Source organism: Echiichthys vipera, assembly GCF_963691815.1.
Source record: "Echiichthys vipera genome assembly, chromosome: 5".
NCBI classification, from domain to species: Eukaryota; Metazoa; Chordata; class Actinopteri; order Perciformes; family Trachinidae; genus Echiichthys; species Echiichthys vipera.
The window spans coordinates 27,667,139-27,679,644 of record NC_139830.1 but is presented as its reverse complement, the minus strand read 5'-3'; the positions used below and the strand labels follow the sequence as shown (position 1 = coordinate 27,679,644).

The 12,506-nt window shown below is 42.3% G+C and overlaps 2 protein-coding genes across 4 annotated transcripts in view; one reads left to right on the top strand and one right to left on the bottom strand.

Moving 5' to 3' along the window:
• The first annotated feature begins 1,045 nt into the window (after positions 1-1,045).
• On the top strand, positions 1,046-7,041 carry ckmb (creatine kinase, muscle b). Its single transcript, XM_083913686.1, has 9 exons — positions 1,046-1,160; positions 2,680-2,792; positions 3,618-3,714; positions 4,028-4,182; positions 4,569-4,701; positions 4,817-4,988; positions 5,547-5,670; positions 5,889-6,078; positions 6,518-7,041. Exons 2-9 carry the CDS (start codon positions 2,700-2,702, stop codon positions 6,694-6,696), a joined length of 1,143 nt encoding a protein of 380 aa, XP_083769812.1. The 5' UTR covers positions 1,046-1,160; positions 2,680-2,699; the 3' UTR covers positions 6,697-7,041.
• A 257-nt stretch (positions 7,042-7,298) lies between these two features.
• mark4b (MAP/microtubule affinity-regulating kinase 4b) overlaps positions 7,299-12,506 on the bottom strand; it is a 63,342-nt gene continuing 58,134 nt past the window's right edge. Inside the window, exons 17-18 of one of the 3 annotated variants that reach the window (XR_014593210.1) lie at positions 11,054-11,691; positions 7,299-10,795 (exon numbers count right to left, since the gene is read on the bottom strand). Coding sequence is in view for 1 of the 3 variants with exons in the window: in XM_083913908.1 (XP_083770034.1) it covers positions 11,358-11,691 (334 nt within the window). In the remaining 2 variants the exon portion in view is untranslated. Of the gene's footprint in view, positions 11,692-12,506 lie in introns of all 3 variants that reach the window. The other 2 variants (XM_083913908.1, XM_083913909.1) reach the window with 2 other exon arrangements.

Sequence of the window (12,506 nt, the reverse complement as noted above, 5' to 3'; positions counted from 1 at the left end):
ATAAATACAACAGGGGAATTTACATTTTCCCCTCACCTGATTTGCCAAATGTCTTAAGTTTGGACACGCAGTCACTATGCATCACTACATGACACTCCAAACAGGGAGAAATAACACGTATCTTAAACTCACACATGCAGACATCTCCACTCAGAGGGACCACAGCTCAATGAAATCCAATATGTAATCTTGAATATTACGATGATGTAATCTAAGACAAAGTGGTTATTTTAACGCCTAAATATGATGACAGGCAAGACTCCGGTTACTCTGCCTCATCGACTCACTGGGGACACTAAGAAACATGGAGGAGAGTTTAAGTACAGTATGTGCACGCATGCCAACAATAACCATCAGAGCCGCCATGCTATGCTTAAACCGACCCCTCTAAAGTAAAAGTGTACATTGTCATCCTACATTTAATTCAAATCATATTCAAACTAAACTAACTAAACAGCAAAACAGCACGAAGCATTTAAACAGCAAAGAAGAAACATTCATATTTTTAAAAAGCCATCTGCTTTTTTCCCCTCTTGTCATATGTTTTTTTTACATTTCTATTCAATGCATTATTACTATAATGTAACTTATGAACGTTAATTACTGGAATATTCAATCCCTTACATGACACTGACACTTTGACGTCCATGCTCTTGATGTAATGTTGCCATTATATGAAGAATTAGAGCCTTTTCTACAGTTACTCTCATTCTAAATCACTCTGGGTTAAAACACAGTAACACTGCAGAGTATGTGAATCTAACTTCACCAAAGTGCAATAATGACAGCAAATACATTTAATTCATAGATGTATGAGGGTCCATGTGCTACACTGCTGTCCACCCCTGTTCTGTTCTGGTACAGCTAGCAGCCACGACCAGGCAGGAGGTGAAAGGTTGGACCGAGCGGCTGCAGCTGTTTCTTGTCTCTCGTTTCGAGTGGTGTGTGGTGTTCCTTCTTGCCTTTTAGAAACTCACCCGGGCACAGAAGACCCCCTGTGACCAATCAAATGAGGGAACCCTGAGTCTATTCAGCCAATAGGGACAGAGGTCTGAGTATAAATGCTTAAGCCCATCACCTGGCAGAGTTGGGCAACCCCTACAATTGGTGAACAGGATCTGATCCCAGGATCTGTTACCTTCTTCTTTTCTCCTAAGCAGGTAAAAAGCCTTTTTGATAAATCAGTGATTTTCTAAGTATGGACAGAAAGCTCTCCCTGAGCAAACCACCCAAAACAAAATTGCTCTAAGAAAGGGAAACATTTTTAACCAAATATCTGCAAAGCAGTTTCCTCTATTGGTGAACTCTGGAGCGATGAAAACTTTTTCTCTTCTCACATTTTTGTCTTGGATCCCTCTAAAGCTTTGCACATTTTTTTTCCTGATATGGAAACTACTAAAATCTACTCTGATTCGTTCTTTTATCAGTGCACACTGTAGTGAAACATCTCTTTGAAAGACTTGATGCCGCTGGTTTCTTGGATATCGGTAGCACTAGTCTGCACTAGTCTGCTGATGATAACGGGATAGTTAAGTGTACAGCAGTGAAGGGTCACTGAAACTGTAGTGACTGTCAGTTGTTGCTGACGCCAGCAGGGCAGACTTGTCTTTGAATAGTTTACAAGCGCTTGAATTAGTCATGGAACTTGTGGAGCCATCTGTGAGGCATGCAATGCTTTGACCTTTCAGTGCACCAGGTGTCATCAGTCAACTACACTTCAAGCAACTGACGGAGCTTTGACCTCCATCTGTCTGATGGAGAGAGATCAGCTATCGGTCCAAACTGACTGACTCTGCAGCTGCAGCTCTGTCCATTACAGCTCTGCATTTAGACATTTTTATTAAAGCCATTCGTGCTTAAGCTCTAGATCATTAAGTTGAGTGTTAGGGTAGTATTTCTTTATTTCCAGTTCATTTCAAATGTAAAAGGAAAAATTCCATTGTAATAAAAACATAAAAACTAAACTATGTATCAAGATAAAAACAAAGAGAAGGCCAAATACTACTAGATAAAACCCTTTTTTAAGCATTAGCCTTTTTGTGCTATCTTCAGTTTTGACCATGTCGATTTATTTCAATGTTTTATTGCATCTGACAACAAAGTACTTTTTTGTGTTGTAGCGTTGCTCGTCAGATAATCTTGCATTAGTCTGAGACTGAATGTGGGTGAAAGAAGAGAAAAGCATTCATCACAATGTTCTAGAGACTGTAGAAACCCGCAGAGATGGGAGGGGTGCAGGACAAGAGGGGGGCACGGACACACTATTAATAATCTTAGTTGGGAGGGGAAACAGGCAGAGAGGCAGGCAGCCAGGAGAGAGAAAATAGCTGACAGTAAGGGAGAGAGGGAGAGAGAGAGAGAGAGAGAGAGAAAGAATGAGAAGGTGTCTCCTCTTCACCAGAAGACTAATCGAAAAGGCACTTGAAAAACTAGGAGAAATACCTGAAAAGAAATCTGGTATTCACTGGCCACTATGCTGTGTTTCAAAGTAAAAGTAAAACAACAAAAACAAAACTTTTAAGGCTGCTTCTAGAATATTCTTCTGAATTAACAAAATAAGGGAAAAAGTGTGTGAATACTGCACAGACCTGAGTCTATGAAACAACTCTCTTACATACGGGCATACGGACTGAGGCTGAGAAATGACACCTCCTCTCCCTTTTTCTCATCTCTTCTCAGGTGGAGTAAGAATCGCAGCCATGACGAAGAACTGTCACAACGACTACAAAATGAAGTTCTCCGTGGACGAGGAGTTCCCCGATCTGTCCCTGCACAACAACCACATGGCCAAGGTAAAAAATCTACTCTGACATTGTCTAGTTAGCCACATAACCAAAGCACACATCCTACACGGGAACCAACACCTTAAAGTTTGACATGGCTGCACAGAAAGGCAAAACCTTTCTGTGCACATTCCAAAATTTCACTTAAAATTAAAACAAATTAAATCACTATGTTTACATACACACAATATTATGGGGTTTGCCTCCTTCCTAAAAAGACAATATTCCTACTAAGCTGTTTACATGGCAAATGAATATCCCACGAATATCTCCTCTTACATGCAGCTGTTGTTTGCATATATTCAAAAGCATGTTAATATCCAAGTCATAATGTAAAAATATGGCTTTTCTTTGGGGCATCCCTACCTCAGCCTTGCCAGCTGTTGGGTAGTTTGTTTGTGGAAAACAACCACAGAAACACACAGAGCTGACTGCAAGCCCCAAACGGGCAAGAGGCTGTAGACTGTTGCAATCTGCGGTAAAGATGCATATTCCGAATATGCTGTAGACATATCCAAAGAATGCTCCTGAAACCTGAATAATACCAGCGTATTAATGTCTTAATTGGAAAGTCCTACATTCAGAAAGAAGCCTTGTTCTGAATGTCCAAACAGAATATGCTGCTTATATGACCCACATCAAATTCTGATTATTGTCATATTGAGAATAACAGTGGAATATTAGTGTGCATGTAAATGTATTCATTGTTGCTTTTGAAACCATACGTTTCTTTGAGCGCTAAGATACTTCACTGTCACACAGCACAATTCAAAAGACAGAGGAAACCATGTCACTGTAATCACTGACCTGCATTGGGTGTCATCTGCTGTACAGGTGCTGACCAAGGACATCTACACCAAGCTGAGGGGAAAGTCCACCCCCAGCGGCTTCACCGTGGATGACATCATCCAAACTGGTGTTGACAACCCTGGTAAGAAGGAGCATGTCATCTGCATAGAGATGAAACCACACAAGCAAGGATAGGGTTTAAAGAGACATAAAACAATTGATAAAAACATTTTATGTAGAAAATACTAGCATCCATCAGTACCTCTATGGTAACACAGAGTTTTTTCTGGATTTTGGAGGGATCAGGGCTTAAATTCTGTTTGTTAGTTATGTCCAGGAATCTCTTGTCACATGGTGGTACAGGGGCATCAGTATCCCTCCATACATTAACAATCTTTAAAGTTCAATTATCTAGCAATGTTACCAACTTCCTCTTCCTTCCTCTTGTCCCCAAGGTCACCCCTTCATCATGACCGTTGGCTGCGTTGCTGGTGATGAGGAGTCCTATGAGGTGTTCAAGGAACTGCTGGACCCCATCATCTCTGACCGTCACAGTGGATACAAGCCCACCGACAAGCACAAGACCGACCTGAACTTCGAGAACCTGAAGGTGAGCAGTCAAGACTTGCATGGTGGTATTGTTAAAGATACGCACTGATTCAAGCTTCAACACCAAATGAATGGCCTTCAATTTAACATATCAATATATATATTCATGAAAATATAATTGTATTATTGTATTAAATTTAAAAAACAAAACAAAAACGCAATAACAAATTATTTCTGCTCAAACCTGTGTTTAAGAGAGCTCTTGAGTGTGTGTAGATTCTGTCCTCATGGAGGAACAAATCCCAAATTAGAAAACACTGGTGGAAGTCAGAATCTTTGTGAAAACGGGTTGTCTGGTGTCTTCTTCAGAATGGTTGGTGAATTAGGCCTAATTGTTACAATACATTAATAATGTGTCTGCTTTTCTGTCCTGCCATCTTCTCTCAGGGTGGTGACGACCTGGACCCCAACTACGTGCTGTCCAGCCGTGTCCGTACCGGCCGCAGCATCAAGGGATTCACCCTGCCCCCCCACAACAGTCGTGGAGAGCGCAGAGGCATTGAGAAGCTGTCCATTGAGGGTAAATGTCAACCTAATGACAATAATACCAATCTATCAGTGTCATGTTTGAAGGACGCACCTGTCAGACACTGACTCCTTTCCTCTGTCCACCTTCCTTGGTTCTTTCCTCTCAGCCCTGGCAAGTCTCGAGGGTGAGTTCAAGGGAAAGTACTACCCACTGAGCGGCATGACCGACGCTGAGCAGGAGCAGCTGATCAATGATCACTTCCTGTTCGACAAGCCCGTGTCCCCCCTGCTGACCTGTGCTGGTATGGCCCGTGACTGGCCCGATGGCAGAGGCATCTGGTGAGACACACAGAATGGAAATGTAATAAAAAATTTGATTACAGGTTATACTCTATTACTATTCCCCCTTTTTGTGTAAAAGCAGATTGTGTGCGCCTATATAAACGCAGAAAATAAATATTAAACAAACGACCACCCTCTGAGCTAAAATCTCCGATCCGCTCTTTACTAAACCAACCCTTAAAACTTCCACCATCTGTGTAGTTCTCCCAAAGCCCTAATATGAAAATCCTGATTATTTCTGTTTTCAAACAGCTGTTTAAGTGTGTCACGAACACAAAAGCACAGTGTGTGTGCAGCTGCAGCAAACACTGCCCCTTACAGTTGGCTTGACATCCTGTAAATTCGCCACTGTGCAACTCAGATCATTCCCATGTACAGGGTTATGGCTTACATCCTGAAACTAGGACTTACTGTAGCACTCACTGTCTGTGAGGCACTTTGACAAACATTTCTACCAAAGTGTATTCATACAACAATGTTGCATCAAATAACTGGCTCATAAACATTTTTTCCTATGTAAGTCAAGCGAAACTGAGCTGGATCTTCTTCCTCCAGGCACAACGACAACAAGACCTTCCTGGTCTGGGTGAACGAGGAGGATCACCTGCGTGTCATCTCCATGCAGCTGGGAGGCAACATGAAGGAGGTCTTCAGACGCTTCTGTGTTGGCCTGCAGAAGGTAAATCACAGAAACATGCATGCCACATCAGTCTGCACTATTTAACTGGGTGCAAGAGTTAAAGCCTATTCCCCTCCTGAGAGCAAAATAACTTTTTTGTTTTCTTTCTAATCTGTATTATTATGTTAATGATGTAAATAACCCTTTTTTAGTGGTCTTATCTAGTTATATTTTAATCATCATGCATTATTAATTTCACTTTCTCCTTCACTGTTAAGATTGAGGAGATCTTCAAGAAGCACAACCACGGCTTCATGTGGAACGAGCATCTGGGTTACATCCTGACCTGCCCCTCCAACCTGGGAACTGGCCTGCGCGGTGGTGTGCACGTCAAGCTGCCCAAGCTCAGCACACACGCCAAGTTCGAGGAGATCCTGACCAGGCTGCGTCTGCAGAAGCGTGGCACAGGTACTAAAAACTGAAAACACTAAAAAGGTTAAATGGATCGGTCTCAAAGCTAGTGACAAGTTATTTTCAGAGGAGCTCAAGAGCTGAAGTTTTTAAATTGAACACAGCTGCAAGGGGGGGGGGGGGGGGGGGGATTAAGAGTTTAAGATTTAATATGCCTTCTAAAATATAGTACTTTGTATTTATCTCCCCCCTCTTTTACCTAATGGCTCATTTTCACTAAAATATCCAGCAACAGAAATTTTCAGGAAGTTGTCAGTTTGAATTGTTTTCCCGCTGCATCTCAATGACTGTACAGGACATATGATTGAGTAAGTCTAGCAGCCATGTGTAGCTTCTATCATCAATGCCATCTTAGTCTCAGGGACTTTTTTGGAGGACAGCATGCTTCCACTTTGCAGGAAAAGGACTCATTTTTCTCCCCGCCTTTCCCCTACAGGTGGTGTGGACACAGCCTCCGTGGGTGGTGTGTTCGACATCTCCAACGCTGACCGTCTGGGCTCCTCCGAGGTGGATCAGGTCCAGCTGGTGGTTGATGGTGTCAAGCTGATGGTTGAGATGGAGAAGAAGCTTGAGAAGGGAGAGTCCATCGATGGCATGATCCCCGCCCAGAAGTAAAGTGGACAGTCAACCAGTGACTGAATGACTGTCTGTGTTTATTTTTTTACATTATAAAAGATTTAGGAGTAGCCTGGTTGTAAAGTTATTTTACTGGTTTCGGCCAACTGGCTACTTCTGCTTACTTCTTTTCCATCAAGAAGACACTCCACTTTTCTCTCTGCTCCTTCCTTTCTTACCTTACTCTTTCCTAACTTTCTGTCACTTTAATCATCTCCCCATCTTCTCTGTAACATCCTGGGATCAATCCATGCATAGTCTGGCCACGGCTATGTATCAGAAAAATATTTTTTTGATTGTAAATTATTACTGGACAATAAAACTATGCCCCATGTAGCAATCAAACCTTCTCTCTCATGTTTTCTTTATGAGTAAAACACATGGACCTCCTGCAAATACTCAGACTGCATCAGATGAACTGATACTGTATACTTTTACAATATGGGTACAAGTACACCTAAACACCTTAAAAAATAATGTTAGCCTTCACCAGACACATGCGCACAGGCACACACACACTAAGAATAACACAAAGAAATTTCACAGACATTACATCCATACCTGAGAAAATGAAATAGACACAAAATATGAAAGAGGTTGAAAGTCTTTATTTTTGTGTCACACATTATTTCCTAGGAGACATGCAGGATTGCAGCTCGATCGTTTCTGTAATTTCAGCCCATAAGTTAAGTTTTCTTGATAACAGCGACAGCTTCAAACACACTATACAACAGAACTGTAGCCTTAAAGCATGGCCCTAACTGTATCTACGGAGCAGGTTCAGAGAGTGAGGCCCAGTTGTACACAAACAAAAAGAAGAAAAAATGCAAAAACTAGCCCTAAATCACAGCTTCACATTTTCAGACAGTGATGGATACCAGCTGCAGCGGAAATCTCCCATTAGAACTTAGAATTGCTTGGCTTTATAGAGTTACAATACAAGTACAACAACCTTTTGATTTTGGAGTCGTCAGTGTCAATATATGATGACTGGAGCACTCTGCTAGCTTTGTTCTGTTATCAGCAGCAAAGTGATTTCAGAGAAGAAAATCAAATTTCTCAGTTGAGGTCTCATAAACCACTTCCTCGTCACCTTGCATGCTTTGAAATTATACAGTGGCTTAATGAGGCAGGGGTCTGATTGGTTAACGGTCATACACCTCTCACAGTAATACTGGAATCCCAGCAGGGCTGCAGCCTGATTGGTTGACCGAGGGTAAAGTCTACCATTTTAAAAGTTTACATATCAGAAGTGTTGGTGAGGTTAAGAACTCAAAATAAATGTGAGTGGGTGAAAGAGAACTGTTAAATCTGACAAAAGGTTACGGAGAAAGGTTACCATTTGGAACATTTGTTCCTCAGTCTCCTTTACATGACCGTGTGGCTCCTCTACCTGGAGACATGAAGCCATCACTCCAGCTGCTTTAACTGAAGGACGTGAATGATGCCAAGAGGTAAATAGAAGTCAAGGAAAGAAGGGCATTCACAATGTCAACTATTCACTTCAGTGGGATTTAAAGGAATAGTTCATATATTTTGAAATGTGGTTGTATGAGTTCCTTAACCATACAGTAATCAGGAGGACAGAGACAGAAGCTAAGAAATGGACTGCTGTGGACAGGGCAAGCAGCTAACATTACCACATTTAAGGGCGCACTCACACTGTCCTTCTGCACGCGACCCAGGCTTTTGGATACTTGTCCCCCCTCCCTCTCCCCCCGCGCCCCAGCCCTGTTTGTACTCACACTGCCAGGGCCGGCCAATGCTTCTTGCTGTCCACACGCCATCACGCCGTAACACGTCACACGCATTGATCGCGTGTGTGTGGCTTTGTTTACAAATCTTTCCATAGACCTCAGAGTTTTTGTGCGTCTTGTCGACTGTTTTTTGAATATTTTCATCCGACCAAATCTGCAGTAAACACTCCACCTCCGCATCACACCAACGTGAACCTTTCGCCGCCATTGTTGTTGTTGTTGTTGTTAAATGTCCACGCATGGTCCGTCCTTCTATTTTCTATGTCCGAACAGGCGCACATACCGCTACCGCGTAGGGCTCGTGCTTGTACACGTGCGCACGCTCGTGCTCGTACATGTGCAAACGGCTCTGCTAAAGCCCACCTCTTTCAAGCGGGCCGTGGGCGGTTATGCGCGGAACGGGTGCACTCACACTGCTTAAATGTACTAGGCTTGAGCTGAAAAACGGTTTTGGCCCGGTACAGAACGACAGTGTGAGAGCGCCCTAAGACAACGAAAATAACACTACTTGTTTAAACTTACTCTATATTTAGAATATTTTCTCCCCTTTCCGACGGGGAACTATATTTTACTATTTATTTGGATCCACATTAGCTCAGTTAGTTTGTGTAACTGTGTGACTTTGGTGAATCTGAACAAACCAGAACACCCAAAGTCACACAACAGCACAAATTAACTGGTCGAGGCAGCGATGGACCAGCAACTCCCGGATTCTGCGAGGTAAAATTAATGTTTTTGTCAGTCTGGTGGCTTTGATGAGAGCATACATACAATCTTCAGTTGCCTCTTTGTGAACTCAAACAGGGCTGTCTGAGGTCAAGGTAAAGTGGTGAAAATCTTCTAAATATATGGTACACTTGAAACTGATATTGATTTTTTTAGATTCCAAAATACATTTATCTGCTGCCCTCATCCACAGTAGTACATTTCTTAACCCCCATGTCTGTCCTCTTGTCTGGAGGCGTGTCGACCAACATCTACTGTAGAGCAGACTGACTATGGAGAAGTACTTCATGCAACCGCACTTAAAAAAATCTGAAATATCCCTTCAAATGTGTGAGACTTTTTATAACAAATTAAAAATAAAATACAGATAAATTCAAAACTCTCCCAGTACAGTATTATCCTGTCTAAAAAGCAAAACAAAAGTGCTCAATGAATTTTAACAGCATATCAGCAATATCAAAAATGAAAAACAAGACGCCCTTTCGAGACGATGCTTATTCAAGTCTAGGTTCTTGGCTTTGTGGCTGTATTGCACTAAATTTGAGGAATGCAATGGCGTTGGCGCTCTGACAGATTGGGATATTGTTAAGTGCTACCAGTAAAACCCCATTTCTTATATTGACTCTAGCTAATGTAATCATGTGTGAGTGAAAAAGTCTTTTAAAATGCACTGCCTTCGCTGGGGTTCAAATCTGTGGCTGTTCAACTTTCAACTGTATTGAATGCAACAAGTAACAGTTACAGTTTCATGTCTGCACTGGCCTCGCAGGGAAAGAGTGAAGTTTCTTGTTTTTTGTTAAATTTCCATCACGTCAGATAAAAATGGGGACCATTGAAAAAAGCCATGCTATTTGACCAGTTATTAATACAATAATTTGTCAAGCTTTTTAAAATGATTTTTAACCATTTGTCATCAGATTTATTAGCTTTCTGGGCACGGAAAGCATTTAATAGGTGGTGGGGAAAAAATGTGTTCAGTTAAATGTTGAACTTTTTTTTAACGCAACTAACAGTAAAATCAGTATTGGGTTCAGAATAATGCAGTCTAATTAGCTGGCAAAGCCGTTTTTTAGAGTGTTTTTTTTCTTCCCGGTACATCCAATTCTAGATCAGAAACTCCTGTAAAATAAGAACATCCTGTTTTCTTTTAAAAACTAAAATCGCAGAGATCCAGTTATTTTGTGGAAATAAATTCTACTTTGCCCGTTAAACCAACAAAATGCCATTTGTTGGTTAATAAAATAAGTATGGTACCAAACATTGGGTGATTGTGTGTATATGTAAGGAGCAGAGTGTAAGCTCCAATGATCAGGTTATCAAGTACAACATATCAGTTGGGTCCTGTGTTATCAGGCAGCTTTGCTCCTCTGGAAGCAGCTCTCCTGCCAGCTATCAATACGCAGACATTCGGTATGAGTAGCAGACAGAGAGGCAACATTTTACCTCAAATGGTACAAACAAACATCTAAATCCCAACAGAGCAGTAGATGGGCGTTATCAATGGATGAGCAGAAAGGCTGCAATGCTTCATTCAGTCACAAGTCTCTGCATTTCTGCATGTCTCCCTCTAGAGGCCGGAGGTCAGACTGCAACCTCACTTCTGAAATATGTGACGTCTGCTTCAGAGAAAGACAACAGATGTCAAACCTTTGCCCATTTTTAAAAGCTTTAAAGAAAGAAAATAAACTTAATCCACAAAAATTAAAACATTTCTTTAAATAGCAGCTTTTTAAAAAGGAATGATAACAACACATATGATACAATAGGAATAACAATGTCATCAACAACAAATTCATCAATCTCCATCATTCTCACCAACATCCTCATCATCAAACATGAAATTGTGAAAGAAAAACCTGACTCCATGGGCTCACGTAATATGGATGGGGTGGTGTGTTTCAAGCAGGGGTCGTAGGTCACTGACAGCTCCAAGGTCAAGGGTCATCGTAAGTCTGCCGATGGCGGTCTATCCGTTTCTATGCATCTGTTTGTCTGTTACTGGTGGCATCAGAAGAAGAGGGTCTTTGGCGGAGGCGAGGCATCGCTAGCCGCATCAGATGAGGTGGGGAGCCTAGGGAGGAAGAGGAGAAGGAAACGTTTCTTCCCTCAATGTTCCTCCTCCTCCTCATCCCTCAACCTGTCCTGTCTGCTATCAATCTGCCGCGCCTCCTGTCGCCCTCAGAGCTCCAGCTCCTTGGACACTTTGGTGGCGATGTCTCTAAAGGCTAATGGTGCCCCCCACAGGCGCTTAAACCTCACACCGCTGCTCTGGCCCAGCCCGCTGGGCAGCTGGCAGACCTCGGCCTCGAAGGCAACGCGGGCGCCGGCTGCTCCATGGGTGCAGGACAGTAGGAAAGGCCCGGCCAGATGGACCTGGCAGCCGCAGCCCTGTGCCGCTTCACGCAGCGCTAGTACCACCTCGGCCGGGTCGCGGGGGCTCCGCACCCTCACATCCCAGCCGCATCGGGGGGTCCGGGGCTCGGCCGCTTTCTGATGCCCAGATAGATGGCGACTGGAAGGGGAGGAAGGGAAGGGGCGATGCAAATAGAGATAGGATAGAGAAAGGTAGGAAGATTTTTTTTTTAAAAAGCACAGGGGTAGAGTTTATATGGGATGTTTTCAGCAGGAGAGTTGGAGGAGTTAAAGGTTTGGATAGCAAAAATAAAGGAAAGGAGGTGTGAGGACAGGAGATCAGATATGAATGTAGGAGCATGGATAAATGGAAATGAATATTTATTTGAGTGTAAGTGAGATGGATGTGTGATGAAGCGTAGGCAATAAAAGTGTGGTTGTATGAATGTGAATGTATGAGTGGTTAGGGAAAGGGGGAGGAGAAGAAAAAGGATTAATATCATACATTATTGGATTTTTACATCTCTACATATTAACCTAAGTCACAGATACACCACAGGGATGTGTAAATTAGGGCTGGATCGAATAGTTCACAACTTCATAATGTTGCAATTCAAATTCTCAATATTTGACCACACAGGTTTATTTTTTAATCTGGTTTAAACCTGGTACTTCTGCACAGTTGCAGATAAAGATTAGGCTACTCTCACAGAATTCGATTCCAGTGGCTGTGTAGGATTGTTTTCTGACTCATGTGATCCTGTCCATTAACTCCAGGGTTGTTTCTGTCATAGCGTAATGTTGCTGTACGCCTAAGGGGCACGATTATCATTTCATTATCTTATGCCTTTATTGGATCAGTAGCTGCCCACATTTACTTATGTTGACGAACCTGATGGGTTATAGTCATTAAAGAAAGTAAATTAAATTTGAAAAGAGACTAACACATTTAATCCAATGAATCAATTTATTAAA

What these genes read in the sequence shown, in the direction of transcription:
- ckmb (XM_083913686.1), top strand. Translation starts at nt 2,700, where the DNA reads ATGACGAAGAACTGTCACAACGACTACAAAATGAAGTTCTCCGTGGAC. An exon ending in TGAGAAGCTGTCCATTGAGG is followed by an intron (nt 4,702 to 4,816) that starts GTAAATGTCAAC and finishes CTTTCCTCTCAG; the next exon opens with CCCTGGCAAGTCTCGAGGGT. An exon ending in CCCGATGGCAGAGGCATCTG is followed by an intron (nt 4,989 to 5,546) that starts GTGAGACACACA and finishes TTCTTCCTCCAG; the next exon opens with GCACAACGACAACAAGACCT.